General features: G+C 37.1%; 2 protein-coding genes and 1 long non-coding RNA gene across 26 annotated transcripts in view; 1 reads left to right on the forward strand and 2 right to left on the reverse strand.

The window, feature by feature from the left end:
• Nurf-38 (Inorganic pyrophosphatase Nurf-38) overlaps positions 1–9,308 on the forward strand; it is a 60,178-nt gene extending 50,870 nt beyond the window's left edge. For both annotated transcript variants that reach the window (XM_067105644.1, XM_067105643.1), the window contains exons 6-7: positions 1,714–1,894; positions 8,973–9,308. In XM_067105644.1, coding sequence (XP_066961745.1) covers positions 1,714–1,894; positions 8,973–9,004 — 213 coding nt within the window. In that variant the 3' untranslated portion in view covers positions 9,005–9,308. The remainder of the gene's footprint in view (positions 1–1,713; positions 1,895–8,972) is intronic.
• LOC136839500 (uncharacterized) lies at positions 4,686–19,983 on the reverse strand. 3 transcript variants are annotated; one of them, XR_010853357.1, is made up of 4 exons: positions 19,637–19,983; positions 15,160–15,314; positions 6,268–8,883; positions 4,686–6,184 (listed from the first exon to the last, which is right to left on the reverse strand). It is a non-coding gene; the product is annotated as an uncharacterized lncRNA (long non-coding RNA). The 3 variants fall into 3 exon arrangements; XR_010853356.1 differs by having other exon boundaries at positions 4,686–6,008; positions 6,039–8,883; XR_010853355.1 differs by having other exon boundaries at positions 4,686–8,883; positions 19,637–19,905.
• Positions 19,984–23,014: 3,031 nt separating this feature from the next.
• The window catches only part of dnc (phosphodiesterase dunce), an 878,593-nt gene continuing 873,798 nt past the window's right edge, over positions 23,015–27,809 (reverse strand). For all 21 annotated transcript variants that reach the window (XM_067105658.1, XM_067105656.1, XM_067105655.1 and 18 more), the window contains 3 exons: positions 27,107–27,484; positions 26,804–26,986; positions 23,015–26,626 (listed from right to left, as the gene is read on the reverse strand). In XM_067105658.1, the coding sequence (XP_066961759.1) occupies positions 26,306–26,626; positions 26,804–26,986; positions 27,107–27,484 (882 nt within the window). In that variant the 3' untranslated portion in view covers positions 23,015–26,305. The remainder of the gene's footprint in view (positions 26,627–26,803; positions 26,987–27,106; positions 27,485–27,809) is intronic.

A 27,809-nucleotide genomic window follows, 5' to 3' on the forward strand; every position in this document is an offset into this window, starting at 1 on the left:
TAATAATATATGAAGGAAATAGACCCTCTCTTAAACAGGTCTTTTTGAAAAGGATTGCCGTATTATGCAAATTTATCTATTTTCCTTGTAATTTGCTTTTCAGGCTCAGCGATGTTGGTCAGCAACTGGCCAATATTCATATTAGTGTGTGGAATACGGGAAGTCTTAAAATATTCAATCAGAAATCTGTGGATTCCTTTGTGGTCTGGATTCAGGTTCTTCTATTTCGACCAGCTCGTTGGTCATCCCCTGGATGTGTTTGAGAAGGATCTGGAGAAACAAGGTGCTTGGGTCGGTATCTATATGGGTGTCTTGGTTGGTGCTGAATTATGATTGGCTGCTCGGGGCAGGTCATCTTGGGCGGAGCCCTCTCTCCCATGGTGATGTTCGGGGCTCGTCTTGCGTGCAAGCGGCATTGTAGTGCTGGGGATGAATGGGAGAATTTCGATCCTCAGATGTGGAAACTTTGATTCACTCGTTCACTATGGGGGTCACTCGGTGCAGGTCTCCTGGCGGCTGTGGGGAGGAGAAAGGTTTCCTGCATAATGTTGAGGGTTGGTTTCTCTTCCCAATGTGCAATGCTTCCAAGAGGTGCAGGCAGCAGTGGTTGGAAGCCATCTTTAACCAGAGAATTGCAAGAAAAGATAGAATCACGAATATGGAAATAATTGACCAAACTACAGACCACTGCTGCCTGTGCCTCTTGGAAGCATTGCACATTGGGAAGGAGAAACCAACCCTCAACATCACGCAGGAAACCTTCCTCCTCCCCACGGCCGCCAGGAGATCTGCACTGAGCAACCCCCATAGCAAGCAAGCGAACCAAAATTCCACATCTGAGGATCAAAATTCTCCCATTCATCCCCAGCACTAAAATGCCGCTCACATGCAAGATGAGCCCCGAACATCAACATGGGAGAGAAGGCTCCGCCTGAGACGACCTGCCCTGGGCAGCCAATCATAATTCAGCACCGACCAAAACCCCCCTATAGATACCGACCCAAGCGTCTTGTTTCTCCAGATCCTTCTCAACCACATCCAGGGGATGACCAACGAGCTGGTCGAAACATGTCAACAGTACCACAACCTGAAGTAGAAGAACCTGAATCCACGCACTATCCTTTTTCCAACATGTATATTGGCCAGTTGCTGACCAACTTCGCTGAGCCTGAAAAGTGAATTATAAGGAAAATAGAAAAGATCCTGCATAAGATAAATTTGCATAATATAGGCATCCTTTTCAATAATAATAATAATGTAACATAAAAGACTTGAATAATCAGTATTCAGTATGTTTTTTGACCACTGCTATTTTCAGATGGATGAAATATTTTTATTTTTTTATTCTGGTCACTAGTGACTAGTAGGGTTTCCTTTGATATACAGTTGTCTTTCTGGAAGATTTTGAAAGCTGTTGTTCACGGCATTTGTAGAGTGAAATGATGTCTATGGCATTTCTATTGATGCAGTTGTTGATTATGGGTCTTTTTTTTTTTTTTTTTTTTTATCTAGGCTCATAGCATTTTATTTCCCAATTTGCCAATAGTAGCTACTTTTTTTTTTTAATTTATGCTTTCTTGTTCCTGGAAGTAGTATTTTTTACAAACACACACCAGTTAAGTAAATAGGTTGAACTGTACTTGAGTTTCAGGTAAATGACCCCAAGCTCCATTGTATATATACAGTAGTTATATTTGAAGTATTATCTTACAGATTATAATGGAGACTCATGAGGCTTGGCAAAACTTAGTGGAAGGCACTGCCGATGCTGGTGGGTTGGATAACACCTGTGTCCTTATTCCTAATGCAGCAAACAAGATGAACACAGACGAAGCAGAGCAAGTCGTTAATCAGGCTGCTGAGCCAGCTTCAGCTACACCCGTGGACCCTAAAGGTATGTATAGAATATACTGTATAAATATATGTTCCAGTTGATAGTCACAGTTGTTTATTGTTGTTTGACTTGTGCATTTCTGTTGTGTAATACTAAAAAAAAGTTTAACAAGACCTCAGAGTCACATTTCTAGGCTTGTTTGAGAATTGTTCTTTGATGAGAGGTAATAGTTATTTTTATTTGTCTTATAGATGTGACTCCAAAGCAGAAAAATTTGAAGGGCTTAATTCAAAAGCAAGTTACAGTCCTGGAAAAAATGGTTAACGGATGGGTTTAAGTAGTGTTGGGAACTGTACTTGTATCATATATTTTCTTGTGGTTTTAAATACGAGTGTCTATCATTACGGAATGCTAGAAGAGACCAAAAGGGAACGTGTGAAAGGGGAAGGACGGAGAATAATGCCGTTTGGGGCTGGTTTTCTCTCTAAAGGATATATAGAATCACTGTACAGGATTCCACACAAAGCACACTTGTTAGCTCTGCCCTGTTTTGAAGTTTTTGTTGTGTAGGGTAAGGAGTGCTGTTTGGCCATTTTTCCAGTTTGCCTCTTGTTATGTAGATTAACAAGAGCTTTCCATGAGCACAGTGGGTCTGTCGTGGTAACATTATTTCAGTATTTTACTTCACAAATGAAAGTAATTGCATAAGCTGTGATGATTGCTTATTTTGAATACTTTTCAAATGGTTGAAATATTATTCAGAATGTGCAGACATTCATAAAAAGCAAGAATAAGAGATTATTAACTAGCAAATTAAGTTTCTTAATAATAAACAGAATGGATAAGATGGCTAAGTTGACATACCAGTTAAGGTATGCATGCAGCAAGTATAAAAACACTAATTTACAATAACATTGCTACCAATCACCTAAGAAAGTAGTGAATGAGATATTTTTACCTACAAGCCTCTGAGGTTTTCTTGACAATCCCTAACCCGTATAATGAAAGTTAGAAAAAACTTTCTAGTGTATTAGGTTTCTCTTTTGTTGTGCAGGACTAGGCAAAGACAATTTGTTTCCTGCAGATGTTTTTGCTAACCAAAAGTATGGAAGGTTTAATTTAATAGGAAGGAAGTCTTTTGAAATATGATTAACTGATGGATTTTAACAAGTTGCTTTACATGCCCTGTTCGTTTTTGGTATTTAGGTCCAGCATCCTTGCCTGGCTTTAGGTGATGTGGCTATCTTGGAAAGTTTCCAAGGTTGCTAGGTATTTTTCTCTCTTTTCATCTCGCCCTTTCTTGGTTGTAGAGGTTTAACCATTTTCTGGTTGAGCAACATCTTTACTGGAGGTATTCATTAATTGGTCTGGTTTGGTTTTACATTAATTTTTAATGGAGTTTTCATTAATTGTTCTTGTTTCCTTTTATATTTAAAAACCCTTGTAATTTTTATTCTCTGATGACTGTAACTCTTCATAAGGAAAGTAAAAATGTACAGGAGACAATATTTTGTCATTGTGACTAACGTAAAACTTTGTCTTCATCTGGACATCTCAAGCAAGAAAAGTAAAGTACTTCATAATGTCTGGATACTCTCTCGTGAGCTTTGATCTTTATGGTTTTCTCAAATTTATTTTGGATTACTGTACTTATTATTTGATATGCTGTCTCTTGAGTACTGGGGGTGTTGGTTTAATTACAGACTGGTGTTCATCCTTTCATTGCTCTCAGAGGTTGGATTTCAAGTTGTAACAAAGATTACTTAGAATCTAGTTTTTAGGAGTTATAAATGTATCACAAAGTAGTAGTAGTATTGTACAGGTAGTGGTACTTCTGTCATGTTTGTTAAGCATCTGTACCTTAATAAATTAGGTGATGGGGTTTACCCCGTTTGTTATCTTAACAGGATTTTTTGTCTAGAAAATGTGACTTTGTGGTCTTGTTGAACAATTTTGATATTGATAACTCAATTTATTAATTACTTATGCATAAATTTTGTAATAGACATTCAACACTTCAGCTGTGTGTGTTTTTGGCCAAGGCTCCCCTTTCAAATGAAACAAATTTTGTTTCCTGTATATCGTTATGAGAGGGTATATCAGGCTTTCTCTTGTTAAGTTCACGTGTCTGGATTGCAGATGAATGGAAGGTCCCGGACCTTGAGCTCTGTTAAGATATTGGGTGTATTCTCCAATTACTAATCCTTCTGATTGTGCAGTTTAGGCTAGAGAATCTTGCATCTTACATGAAAATGGAACTTTTATTCAAGATTCTTCTCTACCTATTCAGGTTTATAGATATCATTTCCTTTCAAGTGGTTATGAAGAGATGAATGGGTTGATAACTACAGGTCTTCAAAATTATCTCCATCAGTGTGGGATGTAAAATACTTGAAGCTAAGCAGAAGATATTGAATTGTCCAAGGGATGGAATTGAGTGAGGGTACTTGCTAAGTAACGACTCTGGTAATCTCCTCCCAGCAGCTTTCCTCTGCTTGCATTGTACCCTCACTCAATTCCATCCCTTGGACAATTCAATATCTTCTGCTTAGCTTCAAGTATTTTACATCCCACACTGATGGAGGTAATGGAGATAATTTTGAAGACCTGTAGTTATCAACCCATTCATCTCTTCATAACCATTGGTAACAAAGGTTTGCAATGAGACTGCTTGGGTGGATGCTGCTACAATATTCCAGATAGTATGTGGACTCTGCAAGGCAGCTTTAAAGTACCATACAGGTGAAAATTGTCGTTTGTGTCTTTCTACCAGCTGTGTGAGGAGATGATGATAATTCTCTGTTTGGTGTGCAGAGAAAGTGACACTGGCATTAAGAGTCAAACTTGGGATGGTTACCCTATGTTATAAGGAGTCAAGTTACTCCCTACGAAAAATATTGAGAACGCTTGTTTGAGCTCATGTATTTACATTACAGCAAGGAAGGGCTAATTCACAAATAACTGCAATAATTTAAATTTTTTTCATTTTATAAGAAAAAAAATTTTGAAAAATGCTTTTGGGACATCTAGTTAATGCTACTTTCCTTCTGGTTTATTGAAGAACACAACTTGCATTGCAGGCTTCAGCTCAACAGATGACAGATGTTGGAGATTATATACTGCAGGAGTACAGTATTGTTTTTCATTTTAATGACTTGCAGATTGTTATTTACATAAACTGAAGGAAGCTTTCTTTTAACGGCGATGATGAATGGTCAACTCTTCAGCAGAATGTGTAACAGATCAGCAGAATGTGTAACACAGTCCATCTGTTCTAAAGTTCAAGTTTTGTTCAAGTTTTGCAGCCATCTTCATTGAAGGAGTGATGCTGGTATCCGTCAGCAGGCAGGAAGAGTTGATAATCTGCATCCTCATCATTAAAGGAGGCTTTTTGTTATTCCAAAGGCAAAGGTTCCCTGTTATTTCAACTGAGTTGGAGGTGTACATACATTAACAAAATCTCCAGCTCAAAGTCCAAGACTGTATTGACGAATATTCAGGATTCCATTTTCCATCAGCTGAATTGGAGAAGTTGTTTGTAACACATTGTTCATCCATGATGCAGTTTTCATCATGACTGAGGTAGAACTCCAAATGTGAACATGCTGTCCATTATTTAAAGTAGAGAGGAGCTACTTTACTGGAGAGATGTTATGTCCATGTTTAGTGGTATTGTTGAATTGGAGAGTTTTGTTTATATAAAGCCTTCATTGTTACAGGAAGGGATGAAATGCACAGTGCCAGCTTTCATCTTTCAAGCAGTCAAACTATAAAGAAGAAATTACAGCTGATTGGAAAAGTTACTGTAGTAGAGAGAGAGCATAATCCTGATTGAACTACTTTGGAATGAAGGAGTTTCACTAGAAATGATCTCTTGCTCCTTCAGGCAGATTTGGCAAGTTGCATTATTACAGGAAAGCTGTTTCATAACCGTTACTGTGATCTTTGAAATTTCCATGCAGCAGTTGTGATCATGACTGAATTTCAGTGATGACTGCTTGCCCCAGACATTGTTGGCTGTGTAGAGAGCTGCATCACATATTGTACTTATGATAGCTATCATTTTGGCTAAAGTGGTATTCCATAGACAAAAGTCATAATTCCATAGATGAACGTCAAGGTATCTTCAGAAGTGGCAGCTAATTGCAAGGAAAGTGCTGTGAAAGTGCTGTACCTGTATAATTTTACAAGGAAAGTGCTGTACCTGTATAATTTTACAGTCTTCATCTCATTCAAGAAACTTGCAGATTGTCATGTTTGACTGAAGTAGAACTTGAGGATAAACATTCCAGATTCTGCCCTCAGCTGAAGTGGAGAGGTTCAGTATGTTTGAACAACTGTATACAGCAACTAATTATTGGAAGAGGATAAACATTCCAGATTCTGCCCTCAGCTGAAGTGGAGAGGTTCAGTATGTTTGAACAACTGTATACAGCAACTAATTATTGGAAGATCTGTAGGCATTATTGAATGGCTTTTGATATGTTACAAGATGAACTGCAACAATGTGATGTTAACTGGTTGGAGAGCTGTCAGTTTAGCTGTCATTTGTCTGGAGTTTCACTGGTGCAGTCGTAATTCTACAAGATAAATTGTTCTCGACCTTCAGCTGATTGGAGTAGTTTTTTGAAGTGTCTAAATTCTTAACTTTTGACTGCAGGAAGCTTTAAACAATCTGACTGAAAAAAATTTTGACTGAAGGAGGCTGTAATAATTTGACTGTCTCAATTTGAATGAAGGTGCCTTTAAGAAATGAAAGATAGTCCATCTCCTGTTGGCTCATGAGGAGAGCTACATCATACCCATTAATGCATTCTTCTTGATTTTACTTCTTTCCATGTTTAGTTTAGCTATTGAAAGATAGTCCATCCTGTTGGCTCATGGGGAGAGCTGCATCATACCCATTAATGCATTCTTCTTGATTTTACTTCTTTCCATGTTTAGTTTAGCTATTGAAAGATAGTCCATCCTGTTGGCTCATGGGGAGAGCTACATCATACCCATTAATGCATTCTTCTTGATTTTACTTCTTTCCATGTTTAGTTTAGCTATTGAAAGATAGTCCATCCTGTTGGCTCATGGGGAGAGCTACATCATACCCATTAATGGGTTCATCTTGATTTTACTTGTTTCCATGTTTAGTTTAGCTAAACTGTCAAATTCAAGACTACCCTCGGCTGAATTGCAGTAGAGTTGGGCTGCTGTACATCTGTTACACAGTCTTCAGTGAATCCAGAAGGAAATTCTCCATGCTGCAATTTTTATCTTGATTGAAGCAGAGAAGTCATAGGGTAAGGTACCTTTACCCTAAATATGAGACAGTAAATAACTGTTATAGTCTTCATCTTCAAGGGAGTGCTCCATGCTGCAGTTGATGCATCTTGACTGAATAGAACTTCAGGGGTGAAAGATCCTTAAGGCTGAAGTGGAGAAGATCGAAATAGATTGTTATGTTCATGTAATGAGAACAGCTGTGAAGAAGCTGAATTGGAGAGCTGTCCTTAAATTAAGTTTTGCAGCAGTTCTAATCTTACAGCCTAAAACTCCCACGCAGAGATTGAGAATATCACTTCTGATTGGTGAAGTTACCAAAAAATTATGCATTTCTAATTTTCCAATTGTCTTTGAAGATCATGGAGTTGATTCCACAGGTGAATGTGATAAATCTTTTCATTGAATTCATTGGATTTTTATGAAACATGATTCCATTGCCCTGTTGTATTTGAGAGATGCTGTATAGACTTTTGTACGTATATTGTTTGTAATTGAAATAATCTATGTACGTATATTGTTTGTAATTGAAATCTATGTTGCTGTTTTCATTTCGTAACTCCGGCAGTGCACTTCAGTGAATTGCAGAAGAGTTAGTAGTACATGTGTTGCAGAACTGGTTGAAGGAAAATGGTCCATGCTTCAGTTACTCTTCCCTGATGCAATACACCAAGGTTAAAATATGCTTTCAAAGATTAATAGTTACAGCATGAGCTACGATGAAGATGACTATTAGAAAGATTTATCATTTGAATGAAATTCAAACTATTGCAGTCTCGTCCAGTTCTTATATTGTCTGAAGCAGTTTTTAAAAACTTGTCTCTCAACTTGAAAGATAAATTGTTCAAGATACGTTCTTCATTGTTTCTCCTTGGAAGAGTTCTAATCTGTATTGAAGGCTAGCTTAAGTAGTAATGATGAATGCTCCTCCTCAAGAATCTCCTGTGTCACATTTTTATACAGGAGTACCACAAGAATTGTTATAACCTTTCGTCTTGAATATGAAAAATCTGTAGCAGGGACACCTTCAATCAAGATTCAGAGCCAGTCTTCAATTCAGCTGCATGTTTATCTGAGAAGTTGAGTAGAGTTGCTATAGCAGAGGGCAGTCATCTTCATATGGGAAAGAAATTCTCATTGACTCAATTGGAAGAGTCTAAAGCAGCGTTCTACTGTTCTTCATTTTAATTGTAGTAGCTCTCCACAAAGTTCATTTGGAGGGACACTTTTAGCTACTAAGAAACAGACAAGATATTTTTCAAACTTGTCATACATTCATAGTCTTCATTATCGGCAACAGAAGTTTTTGAAAGTCTACACTTTTGAAAGCTGCAGGTTACATAAATTGCATTTCTTCACTAGAAGTATGAGGTCTGTATTATGTAAAGTGTTTTACTGTATATATACATTTCAGGTGTAACCCATGTATTATTTGATCACAGTGATGTCCTGGTAACCCATGCAGTATTGATCACAATGAGGGTAATTCCTGATCTTGTTTTTCAAAAGTTGATGCCTTGTCACTGGGTCTACACTGTCTAGCTGCGTGTTGCAAGCAGCCTGGAGAGAGTTTGTTCCATTTAAGACTTATTTCCTCTCTTAACTTTGACTTTATAAATTGTGTATCCTTGAAAAGCAGTTGTTGGTCCCAGTGTATGTGATATTTACGCATCTGTCTGGCATGCCCTCTAATAATGCACCAGTGAAGAAACAATAGGCTGTTGTGGGAGATGTATTTTATTCAGGGTAATCATGAAGTACTGGGTGCATCTTACAATCTGTAAAGAAAAAAAAAAAAGTTGCAGTTAGTACTATTTTCTAGTTCAAATTGACTTTAAGCTAATGGACATTTTTTTTTGTTTTGCAGTTGATCTGTGGCATTATGTGAGCCTGAAGTGATTAAAGGTGCCGTATCTCGTCTGTGATGGTATGCCAAGCGTCTATTACCTTGACTGGATATGCAAGGCATCTACATCTAGGTTTTGTTCCAGTTTAAAGAGGAGTCTCTTGGTTTCATTTGACGACTGTGAAAACTACATCTAACTAGGCTAAAATGTTTGTTGAGTTTTGAACAAAGGAAGTAATACTCTTATTTATTTTACATCAAATGTTGTCATCATATCATTGCTGAAGAAGTATGTTCACATATATTTAATGATGTAATTACTAAGGCTGAATTTTATTATTAAAGTGATATGAATTATATCCAAGTTTTCCTTGCCATGCTTTTTCCATACTTATCCTTGAAGATAAAATATCAATACGTGTTTCAACTTATCCCAATCAATGTATTGCTGTCAACGGAGAATATAAAAGAACTGCAAGTTCTGTTTTAATCCTTGAAGATAAAATATCAATACGTGTTTCAACTTATCCCAGTCAGTGTATTGCTGTCAATAGAGAATATAAAAGAACTGCAAGTTCTGTTTTAATCCTTGAAGATAAAATATCAATACGTGTTTCAACTTATCCTGCAAGACAGTCAATGTATTGCTGTCAGTAGAGAATATAAAAGAACTGCAAGTACTAAAAACAGAAAAAAAGTAGTACTTAGTGTTATATTATGTGAAGAAATTACAAATTACAATAGGAGAATGGGTCAGAATGAAGTTGGGAGAAATGTTGGTCTTCCCTCCCCCCCCAAAAAAGGAGTGAGAATATAGATCACCGCCATAAGTACAAAAAAGAATATAGAATACTTTTTGAAGACTACCAAAAATTTGGGGCAATGTTGTCCAACAACAAAAAAATGGGAGACCTTGAACTCATATTTTTAGAAAGAGTAGGAGAGTAAACCAAAAAATGGGAGGTTGGTGTAATGTATACAACACCAAAAATGTAAATCCAGTTGAAGAGAAAGACAGTAGGAGAACATACCAAAAAATTGAAGGTTGGTTTATTGTATATAACGCCAAAAATGTACAATAGTAGCTAATATACCATATAGCTACCAAGGAGCACTTGCTGCCACAGATGAAATGTACAGGAGAAAATTGAAATGGTGACGAAAAAATATCAAGTGTACAAATGGACGAGACGGAGAATGAACGACATTAGGGAACAGTGAAGCATTCAATAACCTGACAAGTAGGAAATTACTGAAGCTTAGGTAAAATATAACAGTAATATACAGTGGGGGAAAATTGGCTCATTAACCTGACAAGTTGAAACAGTAAGATTACAGGAGCTAAGTGATAACAACAAGTAAGGGGGTTAAGATTACTGGAGCTTTTATAAAATACAACAGTAGTATATAGTGGGGAAATGCATTCAGTAACCTAACAAGGTGGAATAAGATTAAAGTCCAGGTAGAATAATACTAATGAGCTTTTATAAAATACAACGGTAGTATACAGTGAGGAAATGCATTCAGTAACCTGACAAGGTGGAATAAGATTAAAGTCTAGGTAGAATAATGTTTACAGTGGGGAAATGCATTCAGTAACCGGACAAGGTGGAATAAGATAAAGTCCAGGTGGAATGTTAATCACTTGAGAATTGAACAACATAGCTATGGTGAGAAAATAAAAGATGACGACATGGAAAAGAAACCAAGAGGTAAAATTAAAACCATATACGATGGGGAAAAAATGATGCAATAAACAACCTAATTTAATTGCTAGTGTAATGAAGACAGACAGGGAGATGCTGCAACAGAGAAAAACTATAAACAAAAATTTCAAGTAAAACAATGATTACAGCAATTAAGAAGGAAGGAGGAAAGACCGCAGCCTCTAGGACAGTTGCCAAGTGTGTCTGTTGTCATGCTGTATGGCTTTTTCAGTGTCATCAAGATATAACAATTGATGTCAAAGATGTTCAAGGTTGTGCCTTAAGAACAAAGGATTATTGATCTACTAAAATGGGATTTTCTCGATCTCCATCAATTCATTTTGAGGAAGTAGTACACTCTTGTTATCTTAATATACTGGATTATTACATTGGTTTTCAGAGGGTATAAGTTACAATAAGAAAAAAATAAACAGCAAAATTTAAGACATTTATAAAGATGATCTTTGTAGTGGAGACTCGGGCTGAAGGAAACCGTGATGATTCTGAAGAACTTCAATAAAAAAGCTGATGACAACTGAAGTAGCTTCAAGGTATGGATACAGATGTTTAGGGCAAATGATGAGAACGGTTGCAACAGAGATGAAGAAGGATGATGAAAACTACGTGAACAAGAACATGGATAAGGACTTAGACGAAATAGAAATTAGGGCCAAAACTACAAGGAATATGAGAATGGAGAGATTCCATCGCAATTTACATTTACATAGCACAGCCCATATGCATTACATGAAATCAACCAGTCACACTAAGAATTATGGCAATAGAATGGCCGTACAATGAATTAAACTTCTCTATTACTTATTACTGATGTATACGATTTTATCTGAAATTCAATAAAACCCAAATATTAATTGAAACTAAGAATTTGTTCTTTCCCTTGCCAAGCTTTCGATTCCGACCAGAGGGAGAAATAGGGTCAGCACATACCCTATGCCACAACGAAGATAAGATTTAATCCTAGCCCTCAAATACACATGCTGTCGCAATCATGTGCATTGACAAGAGCTCAAACAGATTCACCCTCACTCTCGTAAGGTAATGTTAAGCATTTTTCATGTTTTGGCTGAAATACAGATCTATTATTACTGGTCACACTCAACACATCTGTGGAAATGCAATGGCATGCAATGAGGCATGTTCTCGATTTGCTAATTTCATTGGCTACACTTTCACCGGAATCCTAGCAAATCCGCATAGGACACGGAATCGCTTTCTCATTCCCTTTCTGATCGAACTTGGTCAGGGTAGATTAATGAGGTCAGGGCTTACCCACCATGCCACAACGGATGAATTTACAGGGTCATACGAAACCTGACCAAAGTTCAGAGCTCAAGAAGGGGAGACTGAAGAATTCCAGTGCAAATTCCTTCGAAAATATTAGGAAATCAAGAAATTAAGAGTTCATATCACTACCATTCATTTTCAATAGATGTGATGAATATAACCAGCAGAAATTATGTATATTTCAGCCAAAAACTAAAAAAAAATGCTATGCATTACCTTACGAAAGTGAAGATGGGTCTATTTCAACTCTGGTAAACATCTGACTTCGACATGCATATGTAAATATGATAGGAGGCATTTTCTTATCCTTGGTTGAGATATAGTGGGCATGGTGACCTCATTTCCCCTTCTGGACCAGGTGTGAAGCTCTGTGGTTGAGTAGAGAAATTCCTCATTTCATCTCTTATTCAGAATTATGAATTTCAGTTAAAATCATACTCAGCAATACTAGAGAACTGGGAAGTTTAAGTCATTATATAACACTATATCCATAGCTCTGGTAAATATGACTAATAAATTCATGTATTTTAATGCATCCGACTTTGACAGATGTACATACAAGTAAGCTGATGTAAATTCAAATCCCTAGTTGTAGCTTGGAGATTCGGCGCTAACCTCATTTTTCTGCCTCACTTGGATTCGAAGCTGGGTATTGGAAGGGAGAAGTTAAGTCATTCTATTTCCTATTTGGATTTTCTAGGATTTCAGTAAAAGTCTGATCCAAACGCATTGCGTAACCCAGAAGTGTTCATAGCCGTTACTTGTGAAAATGCCCAGTATATTTTATATACATATTTCTTTTGGGAGGGAAACTTTAAAAAAAAATTAGAAAACCTCTAAAAAATTAAAATAACATTACGTTACGTTTCAGCTCTAGTAAATGCATCTGGCTTTAACAGATTTATGTATTTACGAGCTGAGATAAACTCTTATCCTTCGTTGTGGCATAGTGGGTAAGCTCTGACCTCATTTCTCCCTGATGCCCAAGTTTGAATCTCGGTGAGGCATTCCTAACACAACACAGATGGCTGTGGGCCAAGTTCATAACACCGCAAAGAAAGATGATGTAGTAAGAATCAAAATAATTATAGGACATGAAAACTGAAAAAGGAAGAGGTAAAAGATGGGATTAGGATAAAGCTATATCAAATTGGGACGGAAAGGCGAAGGTGTAAACTAGTGAGAGAAGGCAAACAAAAAGGCAGCAGCCAAAGTATCTTGTAACACAGGGGAAGGTATATGGAGAAAGAGGGAGAAACATTGCAGTTAAGCCGAGATGCACAATCGGCAACTAGAGTATAAGAAGAAGAAAGCCTTCTCGGTTTCGGACAGAAGGTTTAGGCAAAAGGTTAGCGAGGCAACAGAGGTACACGAGGGACGTTGAAAAGCAGGAGACAAGAGCAGAAAACAATATTTTACACGAATCGTTTCAGAATTCAACAATGCTCAAGGAAGAAAAATGATTCTGGATAGCAAGGTGAATTAGTTTAGTTGGAGATAAAACTGAAGCTCGCAAAGTGTACAAAAGTTAAGAGAAGAATAATGCAATCATGAGGCAGTATTCGGAACTACACGAAGAAAATATGAACTAGATGTTTGTGGCAACTGGAAGCAATAGAAAAAGTGGCATCAGAACCAGGTAGGGAGAACTTTGAGAAGATGAAAAGTGTAGAAGCCCCTGGCACCCCAAACCTAACAGATGATTTACGAATAGCAGCGATGATCCCATCACTGATGAACTGAATAGGATATATAAAAATATGACAGAGTGAGAAAAAAAAGTATTCGAAACCATTCTATAGGTAACAGGGAACACACTAAAGCATGAAAAGCGTAGAGAAAGTTAATACTGGAGCACAGCTAAAGGACAACGGTTAAAATCAGCAATTCTCAGTTAGGCTTCATACCAGACAAATCGACAACAGAGGCGCCTCATTCTTACACTGAGGCAACTTTGCGAGACGTGTATCGTGTGAACAGAAGAGGTTATCTCATATGTTTTGAGTTCATAAATGAATCTGACAGGGAACCAAGACAAGCAATTAGATGGTCATTACGAGAGCTGAGGGTATTGGAAGGACTCGTAATTATTAGGCTACTCTTGATAATTAGTAAATAGTTTCAACCACAACACTGAAATTTACGTTCCTAGCGTTTTTAACTCTCACAGTATTGGCCAGAAGAAAGGACTTATTAAACTAGATATCTCACTACACCTAACAAAATCTGAGTGAAGGCAGTGGCAGGTAGAAGGGACGTCCTTCAAAAACCCCACAGTATTTTATTGTTTGTTGTAGTAATGAAAAAACTAAAAGATATTGCAGAAATATAGATCCCTGGTAGCTGTTTTACTTGACTGCAGAAATGTTTAATGAACGAAGAATGAGTAAGAAGGGAGTCGAAGGTCAAATTGAGCAAAACATTGCTTTTGGTAGATGGTAGATAGCAAAAGGGAAGATGGAGTTGTCAAAGTACGTGTAAGTATAATTGCAGTGGATAATTGTGAACTAAAAACTAAGCATCCAGTGTAACAAATGAAACGAACAGGGAATAACGGATTTTAGAAACCCAAAATATGTCAAAGGCAGGCAGACGAGGCGGAGGAGGAGGGGCAGGAGGAGACCCATACTGTGGTGGAACGGGAGACCATAGGTAAGGTAAGACATTTTATTGTATTGGGAAGGTTGGAGAAGATACTAGGACTTGATGCTGGTACTGAGTAGGCAATATTACAAAACAAGAGCAACATCAGCCTGGGCGAAGTGTAAAAAGATTGCTAGATTACTAGTAAATAAGAAGACCCTATTAGCAAACAGCAAAAAATTCATGATGGCTGATAAGGCCTATACAGTACTAATCTAGGTAAAATGCTAGAATTGCGGCTGGAGGCCTGAGAAGTGGTGCCCAAAGTGTTTAAGACTGATGTGGTTTGAACACATAGGTAAAGAGGTAACAGAACAAACACCAGGAGGAAGGCACGGAAAATCTGAGAAAGGGCACAAATGACGATCTAGACTCAGAGAAATTTTGGCAGAAACTGCTCAACGGAAGAGAATGGAGGGAGAACTCCACTTACGTTCACCTCACTTGGGGAAAACCAGAGCAAAATCGTCAGTGATTACAACTTGACTATGTTGAGGCTAATTACGAAAGAACCAATAAATCTAACCTCACTAGACTTTACCACCTTGACATACCTTGCATTAGTGAATTCTCATTCAAGTATAAAAGAAGCTTTTAGATTACTCAGTACAACCGTGTAGGCGCCCTCATTTTCGTTGGCTTCTCGTAATCCCATCAGAAGGAATTCGGGCAAAAGTGCATTTACTGGAGTGAAGACAAATCCCCAAATCTGTATGGAGAAAGCCTGGCGTAAATACATTATGTCAAAATGGATAAACAAAAGATTAAATGCATCCCTCATCTAGGCTACTCGTTCTAAATGCAATGCATGCAAAAAACAAGTCTGGATTTTAATTTTAAAACTATATATTAGCTGGAATTTTAATGTTACGCATTTTTCCTCCGTAAATTTTGAGTCAGACCATGTAATGCATTAATAAAAATTTTACTTAAAAGTTTTTTACGTCACGCAGATGTGTATCAGAAAATATTGCACTAATTTCATTTCCACTACACACTATTTTTGTGGAAAGCTGAACTTTAATTTACTGAGATGCCACTCAAATTATCTTACAGCAATTTTCACAAACATGACAAGTATCCTCTGTTTACTTACTTTATTCAAATAAACCAGTCTGTAAGATGCAGCGTCACAATGCCAGGTTCTAGAAGCTTCCATGTACTGTATTGTGAAAGTGAGGAACAGTCTTCTAGACAGTGTTTTACAGTGCACGAGGGCTGAGTTAATATTTTACAATGGCAAGCACCATTGCCTTCGCTTTTCTGACGTACTGTTTTTAAAATACTCATATCTGTCTTAAATTATCTTTTTTTATTACTACTCTTTCTTGGAAAGCTTCCTTTGATTGTTAAGGGCATTTTACTCTGTTGCTTATAAGAGTTTACTAATTTTTAATAATACAGAAAAAATTACATATTTACAAGGCCTCTTTTACCTACAAGGACCATCATATGGCATTTTATTTTTTGTCCTGTCATTATTGACACATGGTTTTGTCTGGATGGCAGCAGGCTCCTGGGGTCTTTTTATCTTTCAGAATAAACTACTGTAATTAGGAAATAGTCCATCACTGAAAGATATCCTCATTAGCTATCTTCCATAAACTATTTCAGCAGGAAACTCTCTCTAGTACCAATGGTTCATTCAGTGGCGTAACTGTGGTGGGGGATCATCTCCAGGAGGCCCTGTCGAGGGCGGGGGAGGGGGGCCACTCTGGCATCTTTTGAGCAGGTCTGGTCTGCTATAATTCTAGATTTTCTAGCGTATTTCGTCTGATCGGAACACTGAACAGCGATTTATCGACTCTACTGTTGGACAGTAAGCTATTTTTGACAACGGGAACCCTGGTTTCTCACAAATCAGTTGGATTTGTTGTTATCAGCGAATTCGCTTCTAACCAAGATAGTAGGGTTCCGTTGTAAATCTGCTGTGTTGTTTTTGTTTTAGCTTCATGAAATAAAATAAATGATTGAGATATTAAGGCTTAAAATGCGCGTTTAATTTTCACCACTTTAGTCCTTTTTAGCACGGGAATGGGGTAGCACTTTCAGAGTCCGCCTCGGGCGCCACTAACGCTAGTTACGCCATGGGTTCACTTGTAAAACTAAGTATCAGCAGGGGTTAGTCTTAACCGTTATGAGGTCATAATGAAGGCAGAGACCAGAGAGAGAATGTCAGCCATCTTATAAGAAAGGGGTGGATTGTTAGCCCGTCCTCATTGTTGCACATTCTAGTTACGTTTCAAAATAACCACAAGTGAGGGAATTTTTCTGGTCTGCTGCTCAAGAGAGTAATGAAAATTGTGTATCATGTTAGCTTATATGGTTTCAGGATAGTTTCCATCCAGCAGGTAGTCATCAACCTTAGGGAGATTTTTTGGTACACCACTAAGCATCAGCTACAGTTGCTGACATGGCTAATTGTTTTTGTACCAAATAAAACTCTCAAACCATGCATCAGTTTCGACTGTTCAATTCAGACAAATTTGCATTTTAACAATTGCTTTGAATGTCTGGCAGTGATGCAAACTCTACTCATTTCTGCTACCAAGTTCAACTTGTCATTTGGGTAAACAGATGAAGACCGTTCATGTTATCTTAAGCTCCTCAAGCCTTCGAAAACAAATTTGGAGACATGAAAATATTGTGTCTCCTATAGTTTCACTTGTGTTTTTAAGTATATTTTACCAATGCTATTGCCATGATTAGACTTTTCCGCATCCACAAGTAACAACTTCCCGCTGTGGTTCCTCTACTTTGTTAGAGGGGGTGCTGGTGAAAGACGACACAAGACAAATGGTTGGTCCCTTAACGATGAAGAAAAACAATACAAATCATGAGATATCGTCTGGATAACTGTGTGCACCATGTTCTTGGTGAGAAATTAACTTGTCATTAAGCCAGATTACTTGCTTACGTTCCCAAGGTAATCAAAATTTGAAAAAGGAGCTCAAGATGAAAGCACAGTTGTAATCTAAACCAAAGATCATTTGGCCTTAAAAGCCCTGTGAAATAAATGTCCTTTGAAAATTCAGATGCCCAACGTGAGATATTCCTTCGCTATTTGTTGCAAGGAATCGAGAACAGAAATCCACCAATGAAAAAATTAGGTAACACACCATGTCCCCTTGATGTTCAGCTTAACTGAATCATCGAACCACCAGAAAAAATACTTGGCTCAAAACCTAACGAGGAAAAGAAAATCATCATTCAAAAGTACAGGAATTCTAGGGTTATGGTGTCTTTTTTATTATACAATTTTAAATTTTCTTGCAGTGACTCAAATAGCATCCCATTTTTGTTAAAATGGCTGTTGGTGAGGAATCAGTAAATAAATAATTGAAAATAAATACTAAAAACAACAAAATTTCCCAAAAGTAAACTTACAATTACACTTAAGAAAATAATTGTTCACAGAAATTCGGTCTTAAACAACTAATGTCCGCTTAGCCTTTCATGTCCAAGATGATAAGATCTGTCTGAACTACACTGATCACTAAAAGGGGCATAATCTGACAGTCCATTGTTAAAACAATGACAGTATAATATCTTGACTTGACCAAGCAATAACTATCTCTGATTTCACAAGCACAATCTCTCAGGGAGAAAGGCCTAACTTTCCCTAGAAGTTTGCAACATACAGGTACACTTATCTGAGCTCTGAAACAGAAATAACAGCCTTCTCTCAAAATGCTGTGATTTTTGTGGTAGTTTGGGAGATACTTTCTCAACCTTCAGTTCTATTACTGCACAGCCATTTTTTACCATATGGGTACACTGGCCTATTTTATGTGGTGTAAAAATAGGATAGTTTTCTTAGCTGGGGATTGCATCAAGTTCCCAGTTAGGTAATAGAGATTTCCTAACTTGATTTTTTGCATTATGAAAAAGAAACTCCATGTGCCACTAGCAAAATGTGGTTTAAAACAGTAACAGTGCTTGATTTAACAAATTAAATATTGTTCATTAACATAACCTGCTATCCTTGAAGATTTTGCTGGGGTCTCAAAATTCGTCCGTGGCAATGCACGCCAATTATGGAAACAGTAATTTTCTCTGTTATTACTTCCTGTGAATTTATTTTAATGTTAAGCTGAATACCTGTACTTCATTACGGTATGTTAAAAATGGAAAACAACAAAGAGAAATTCCATGATTTCATGTTCTCAGAATATCATGTTGGGAATAGGGCAATGTCATTTGAGTCAATAAGTCCAATGCTGGGCATGCCTTGGACCACTAACTTTATGAGTGACTTGAACAAGTCTATAAGTTTTGTTTAGCCTAAGGAGAGCCTACTCAAGTCTCTTAATCTTGTACTGTTATTCCTATTGCGACAAAAACTATAGCAGCGGCTTACTGAATTATGCAAACTAAACACAGTAATCCTAAACTAGTCTTTTATATTTATTGCAAGTCTCTTACAGAGGTGGCTTCTGCTTGAAAATATAGTTCACTGAATGACTGAAGTATCATGGGCCATAGCTTTCCAGGGCAAAAGCCAAACAAGGCTTTGGATCACAAAAGGTTAATATAAACTGGGACAAGTTCACATTTAACTAAGCTAGAATGTGTTGTCCCCAAGACCACCGTAACATAGGCTAGCTTTGTTAGAGCAAGGGAAATGGGGGTTTCACCTAAACATTTTCTCACAAGCCTCAATTTGGGTTCAGCATTTAGCCTGAGAAACTACTACTCATGAATATCTTGAGCTAATACAGTTTTTTACTACACTACTGAGGTTGAAATCATTGGCTAGGATTTGGTGACTTACACACACTAAACATTCCTCCTGAACAAAACAGTACCATAAAGGCTTACCTAACCTAGGGTATTCCACACCAAGGCCAATATGTAATTGACTATATAGATGGATAATCGGTTCACCACCAATACCAACAAAAATATACCTCAAACTACTCTGAAGTTATATGAGGCACATATTTAACAAGCTACTCTAAAAGCAAGGGTCAGTGCCACTATACAGCTGGCTTTATCAACACCAGAACCAACACAAAGTAATATTCTTACCAGTCTAGCTTAGGCTGTCACATTTCTTCACTTGTCTCCTTAAACCGATTAACATTCCAATCATCACTAGATCACAACCTTAATAATAATCCACAATAACAACGTTTCCACTGAAACAGAGACTTGAATGCCGAACCTGAACTGGGAGAATTAGGCAAACTAATTCGGGCCCTGGGGGCGGGGCTACAGTCTCGCCAACTCGCCCAAGGACACTGGGATCAAGCACAGAAACTAGCTGGGCAACAACGTCACATTCGAAGGTTTACAAATAACTGTTCGGTTTCTTTACAGCTACCGAGGTTCTCGACGGCCTCACTAATAGCCGTGTTGTGACCTATGGCAGCCTTTTGGCAGATTTTTTTTTTCAAAACATAGCTACCATTTAACGTTTAGAAACGACATAGCGCTTATATTCAAACTGGTTTAAAGACGTTGATTTGAAGCCCTTAAGTTCTTTCTCTAGCCATAGCGGGTCATTTAAACAGTCAGATAGAGTCTTTTTCGATAGCCTCTCTCTGATCGACTTGCAGTGAAATTTATCTTTTTTAAAGGATTTGTGTATGAGAGAGAGAGAGAGAGAGAGAGAGAGAGAGAGAGAGAGAGAGAGAGAGAGAGAGAGAGAGAGAAAGCATAACAGTTTTGTAACTCGAACACTTTTGAAAAAAATATATATGTCAAAGGCTGAGTCAAAAGCAATCAATTTTTATTCAAAAAGTTTATTTTATTAAATAATTCTAGCTATTATACATAAAATTATATAATTTATACGGATTTCATATTACCCATATATACATAGGCACAACAGACTGTACACATGACTAAAGTATATCAGGTTGCAAGGTTGAAATGTGCTTGATTTCTAACAGCATATTGATGCAGCCACAGTGTCGGAGGGCACTATAGACCCATAGGGTCTTGGACACGAGGAAGAGAAGAAAAATATTATTATTATTAATATTATTATTATTATTATTATTATTACATGTAGCCTGTTGCATCAAAATACTCTCCAAAGGGGGTTGGGCGTTTTAGATATATATATATATATATATATATATATATATATATATATATATATATATATATATATATATATATATATATATATATATATATATATATATATATATATATACATATATATACATACATATATATGTATACTCTCTTGCTAACGATAATCAAACGAATTCATTTAGTCTTTGAATGAAAAACATTGGCGAGAGAGAAATTCTCCTCTTTCGTCTTGAACCAAATACAGAGGAAGGGATGATGATGGTATTGTTGTTATCAAAGTTCCACGCATTTTGCTTACGACCAAGAAGATTCTTTTTTTCTTATTGAAAAGAGAGTATCATTATCAATGATCATCATTATACCATTCGGATAAGAAGTACAGCGTTTTATTTTAGTCCCAGTGGACGACAAGAGACACTTGCAACTCGTCCGTCCACTGGGTGGAGGAAAGTCGGCCACAGGTAATAGCAGCAGCAGCGTAGTAGTAGTAATAGTAATAGTGGTAGTAGTAGCAGTAGTAGCATCCACTGCTAAAAGTGAGTGGATGAAAGGGGAAGGAGGGTCTTCATCCATCTGTTCCTTTTATCTGTCCCTTATACGAATCTCTCTCTTCTACGTCAGTCTCGAGGAGAGCGAGACGTAGATGTGGAACATGAACACAAATCAATGATAAATCAACAAATTTCTGTACGTGAAAAGTGACCACGATCATGAAATACTTCAGACGTCACCAAGCCTAACGAATAATAAACCACTTCGTTTTCTGTAAAATATAACCAGTTCGTTTTTTTCTTTCAAATTCGGATACAAAATGAACTGAAATCACGACTCATTTCAACCACAGTTACTTTCCGCGTCGTAATTAAAAGAAAGCAAAACACTGGACATAATAAAATTTGTAATTGATTTATGCACATATATATATGTATTTACATAATTTTTTTTAAAATATAATCTGAATATCAATAACACAACCTAAAAGTGATCAAGGTACAACAAGAAACCAACTGTTTTTTTTTTTTTTGTTTGTTGCTGTTGTCATTTTTCCTTGTTTTGTATTCATGTTGACCTCTCCAAGGAGAGTGTGAAAAAAAAAAAAAATTAACAAGTGTCTCGGAGAAGCGTGTAAAAACTCCAAAAACAAATACACCGACAGCTTCAAAACACAATTCCCGCAATTTCAAAATTTTACCAACAGCGTCTGATAACGAAGTAGTACATTCAACACAAAGAAAGAATTTTAGCTTTGCGTGTTCGTGACTAATTTCGAGAGATGATAAAAAAAAAGCCATGGATTTTATGATATAATCTTTGTAACATTCCTTTTATACCAACGTTAACAGCGAAGACTAATTTCGTTCAAGCATTAGACCTAGAAATCTTTTTATTTTTCACAATGACTGGCAATTTCAACATAAACTCAATAAAAAAAAGATTTATGAGCAAATTCAATGAAAAAATGAAACCTGGGTTATTGGAGAGTATAATGCTTCGGTAAGGCATTGAATTTAAATATTTATGTGAATATATATGTGTAAGTATATACGTGTGTGCTTACTCATACACACAAATATTGTATATAAATGTTTGCTCTTGCCTGCTGTATGTAAGATATACTGTAAAGATATACTATATATATATATATATATATATATATATATATATATATATATATATATATATATATATATATATATATATTACAATGTATGTATGTGTGTGTGTGCTTGCACATACATATATACACATATATGATCAAAACAACCTTGGATTAGAACAAAACTATAAAATTCGCGCACACAGCAGTGATCACATACAGCATTTTACACTGTTGAAAACGTATATATACATACTCCTTCATAATTTTGACATAGAAGTGTGAAGTATTTGACATTGAAAAAATATCTAATCTCTGTGTATTAAAACCTACATATAATGTACATATATGCATATACATATATACATACACATTTACTGTATATATATATACATATACATACACATATTAAATAATATATGTGTAAATAAATTCTCTCTTACATCAAGGGAAATCGAGAAAAGTCTGGACTCTAGATACAATGACAAAAATATACTGACCATAACCGATGGGTTAAAATTGCTATATAATAATGTAATAATTGCTCCTTTTTGTGCTAGACTGAGCACAACGCTCCGCTAAACTGTAGCACGTTTGGCTAAACTGTAGCACACTACTCACGAATGCTCGAAAGAGGTCGAAGAAGATGAAAATTGTTTTAATAAACCTTATTTTTTTTTTTACTTTCATTTCTGCGTTAAGATATATTATATATGGCACTTACTCATCATAATCTATATGAAACATCACAATGAAAACGAAAAACGAGACAGCACTTTTATTATTTTTTGTATAGAAAAATATCCTTAATAAATATATGTATATATATATTTATAATGAAATGAGCTGAGAAAAAAAAATTGACCTGAATGTGAATACTCAAAAGTTGACTACACAATGTGAAGAATTTCAAATCACGAGTGAATGTGTTGCGAGTGAATTCAAAAATTAACCTGAGGCCTGGTTAGGCCTATTCTCTCTCTCTCTCCTGATCGACTTTGATAATTTAGCTTATATTTTTTGCCCGTTACGTACAGAAATGTAAAATCGTATCGGCTTTTTTTTACCTGACTGACTTAGATAATTTAATTCCTTTTCGCCCGTTTCGTACAGAAATGTATAATCGTATTTCTTCGTACAGAAAAGAGAAAGCTAAGAGAGATGTATGCTAGTGAATGACAGAAGGGATCCATTCATCAAATTCCTATCTGGATGAATTTCGTCTTTTTTTCCCATTTTTCGTTTTATCTTTTTTTTTTGAGGTTTTCTTCTAAGGGGAGAAAATGAACGAACTCTATAATAAAGTCTCAGCGAGATTACCTAGGGAAGTCTGAGAGAGAAAAACATCTGTCATCATCATCATAGTTACTATCTTCATAAAAATAATGTTATGTATATATATCTATATATCCATATTATTATAGAACCTTTCACTGTATTCATTTAGGAGAATCCATCTACTAGGAAACACATTACAAAGATATAGTCCAGACAGGTGTTCCATTGACAAAGGATTAATTTTCGCTTCACTGCAAAGTCTATACGACCTTAATGCGTCAATAAGTCAAGTTCTACTGAATATTTACCTTTTTTGGAATACTACAGAGAGACGAATAAAAGAATACGCAAGCAAAGAACTAGTGGATCTTTTTTTCCCTTTTCTCTCCGAAAACGTCTCAAAAAATCTCGAAAAAACAAGACGAAAAAAGTTCAAAAGTTTATTTTTTCTTTTTTCCTTCGAAAGTCTGCCTACAAGATACTTCTCAAGTTAAGTACGAGAAACATCAGCTAAACTAAATATCGGGGTTTCCCCTTGCACCCAAGGGAGAGGGAAAGGGGAAGGGGTGGAGAGGGAGTGTGGGGTTGGAATTGGGGTGGGTAGAGTTGTTTTGGGATGGTGGGCGGGTGGGCGTGGGGTTCCAGGGAGAAGGGTGGGGGAGAGGTTTTATTACATCATCACTTTTTTTTATAAGCTGGGCTATGCAACACATACACTATAGGCACACTTCTGTGACCATAGCCTGAATATCACACACATCAGGTTCCTCGAAATAAAAGTTTATCGAATATATCTGTATATACAACATATATACAAGATATATATAGATGTATATATGTACTGTACATTTACAATTCTCTCTTTCTCTTTCCCTCTCTCTGTCTGTCTCACGGAGCGTTTTTTTTTTTACAGGTCACCATCTTCTTAATCATCATCATCATCTTCTCCATCGCCATCATCATTATCACTTTATCACAATCTCTTCGTGATCATATCATATATAATCGTTTGGGAGTGTTCTGCAATATTCACGCTATGCTTCAAGAATTTCGCCCGATGACCTGACACGAAGCAGCTGATGAATTACGACAGACTACGACGTAGTACGCTCTCGATACTCGTGTTTGTTATTTGGGGGGGAAAAACTACGAACGACTTCTACCTAATTCAAAAACTCTCATTTTTTTTTTAAACCATACGCAAAATTTATCCAACATCTATGACAGTGTCAAAATAAGCCATCTAAAAAAAAAAGAGAAAAAGGATTAAAAAACCTGAAATTGTTATATATACGACATTGCGAAATAATTAAGAGAGAAAAAAACACTACAGTTTATATCAGCCCTGCAAGAAATTGGCACAACCAGAAATTACAAATCAGTGGTTGAAGTTTGTACAGTTGCTTAGATTTTTTTCTTTTGCGCGACAAAACTATCTTTTATTTTTTTTTTTGTTCTCCCTCGGAAACTTCAATTATCATTTGTAATGACTGATACTGTCTGATAGGATCCGCTGCCCATATATGTTGTAACACTCTCGCTTCTTACTTTACATCACCTTACAGGTAACCAATAAAAAGAGAAAGAGGTAAATATAATAAAAACAATAATAAAAAACAAAAGAACAACGGCACACGTATTTCGTGGTCTTCCTGTTGCCACAGACCACTAAGAACAAACCTGAAGCAATAAATTATCTTTGGCTTCTTATTAATCGTTATGAATCATTATGATCATTATCATCATCATTATTATTATTAGCTTATCTTGCTTTGGAAACTCAAGAGCAGGGAACCCCATCAGGCACCTGATACATAAAAAAACAAAAAAATTGATAATAATAATAATAAAACGACAGAGCAAGTAATTATGAATTAATAATGCCTTACACGCTCAAAAAAAAAAACCCATGACAAGCACCATGGAGAGTTGTTTTGTGCCCTTCTAAGCTTTTAGCTGTCCTCCATCTGATATGTACCACAGTCCTCACGCAAGAACAATTAATTGACTTCCCAAACTTGTGCTTGTTTTTGTTTCAATCTCCTTTTTTTGGCTTTTTTTTTAGTTTGCTTTTTACTTCGATAAAATGAAAAGTCACGGTGTCATGAAGGTCCGTATTTTTAATAAGAACAATTTGGCACTGTTCATTCACTGTTGTGACCTACAGCAGCTCAACTACGAGAAAATATGATGAATCACACACTTGGGCAAGATTGGGTCGGGCTGAGGCTGGGCAAAAACGGCACAGTCTTTTTTTGGGGGAACTCAGGCTAACCCAGGCGGACATCCCTGAACCTGCAGGGTGGCGCGCACTATGGACACGAGGCAAAACGCACTCTTTCTCGCTCTTCTTTCGCTCGCTCGCTCGTTCTTCTTTCTCTCTCGCTCTCTCTCTCTCTCTCTCTCTCGCTCGCTCGCTCTTCCTTTCTCTCGACGTCGACCCACACTTGGAGTTGCACTAACGAAACACCCGAGTGTCAGCACAACATAATATATATATATGTATATATATATATATATATTCTTCACTAGGGAGACGCTCTGTCTTCTGGAGAACAATACCAGATTTATTCCAGAGTATCGACCTGGCATTTTAAGAAAAAATCTCAGGAGATGAGGTACAAAGGTAAAAGTTATTTAAAGATCAGGCCACTAGCACGGAGGATGGGAAGAGGAATATGAAACGCTTTTCCCACCTCCTGTAGGGTTGGTCACTTGAGGTGCAGCCACCTCATCACTTTGCGCTTGAGTTTGTTACAGTAGGAGGCTACCAATGGTCACATTGTAGGGTCGTCGCCGGGAGCGTCTCCCGGCGGTGCGCGCACGCCTAGTCCACTGCCTTCGTCTTCGAGAGTAAATTGGATCTGAATTCGCTCCGCGGCGGCACAGAGTTCCCCTTCGGGCTGTTCTAAAGAGTCTTCGCCTTGGCAGTCTTCCTCTTTCAAGTCATTGGAGGACGAAGAGGGAGAAAGAGGAATCATCCGCTGGTACCAATCTCTGTTCTCCTCTAAGGTGTCGAGAATATCTTGTGCGTCTGGATGGACAAGATCTGCCCATGTCTCCCACAGTGGATGAACGATGTAATCAATGAAACCAACCTGAAAAGAGGTTCAATGGGCCATTAGTTATACTTTCCATGAGAGCAGGCTAGTTTTACTCAGCTGTTCAATGCTACAATGTATGGACGACCCTTTTTTACTCATCACAAGATAACACTGAAACAAATAAGAGGCCATCAGCCTCGCAAAGAAATCACATACTGATGTCAAGCTTACCTGTGACTTCTCAATTGTGGCTGAATGCCTATCACACATGGGTGAAATGTCCATGCCCTGTTCTCTCTCCCTGTCACCCTGTTGGAAGAATTCCTCCATTATAGAGGACACCCAGTTCCTATAAAGCTCAAGTGGCTTAGTGGGGTTACTCAGATCTGCACAGTGCACCATATTTTGTAGCACCTGAAAATTAAAGAAAATTAGACATCCGTAAATATAAAGACTGGCTATATCTGGAAGATACCAAAATATCCAAGGCAGCTCATATTCAACAGCAAGGCATCCTGAGAGTCGCATTTTTACCTGTATCCTGTCAGTATAGTTATCGAGGAGTAGGACTCCCGACCCCGCAACCTTCTTGGTTTCAACCATAGTCTTGAGATCCGCTAACAGACTCATGTGTTTACTCATGTCTGTGGCCAGCACCATATCGATTACCATCTTTCGCAGCGTCTGCCTCTGTTTCTTGGCCAGGTTGGCGAAAATATCACAATCCTGATTCTGCAACAACTTGAAGGCAACAGCCAAGTGGTGATTCTCGAGCACTGACTCATCATTGTACATAAGAGCAAGTTCTGAAGAAGAGTTTATCAGGTACTGGTTGGTGAGGCCAGGATGATCCACATCGTGAATGGCAGCTGCGAAAATGGCTGCCAGAATTTCCAGGTTTGTGAACACTGACTGTAAGAGAAAACGGAAGATTGTGAACAATGAGTGTAAGAGAAAATGAGATTTGTGAACACTGACTGTAAATGGAGGTTTGTGAGAACTGACTATAAGGGAAAGTGGATGTTTGTGAACACTTAATTATCAGTGAAAATGGAAGTTTGTGAACACCAACTGTAAGAGAAAATGGAAGTCTGTGACCAATGACTGTAAGAAAAACTGGAGGTTTGTGAACTCTTAACTGTGAGGGAAAACGGAAGTTTGTGAACACCAACTCAAAGAGAAAATGGAAGTCTGTGACCAATGACTGTAAGAGAAAATGGAGGTTTGTGAACACTGA

The sequence above is a fragment of the Macrobrachium rosenbergii genome, chromosome 6, assembly GCF_040412425.1.
Source record: "Macrobrachium rosenbergii isolate ZJJX-2024 chromosome 6, ASM4041242v1, whole genome shotgun sequence".
In the NCBI taxonomy this organism is placed as follows: Eukaryota; Metazoa; Arthropoda; class Malacostraca; order Decapoda; family Palaemonidae; genus Macrobrachium; species Macrobrachium rosenbergii.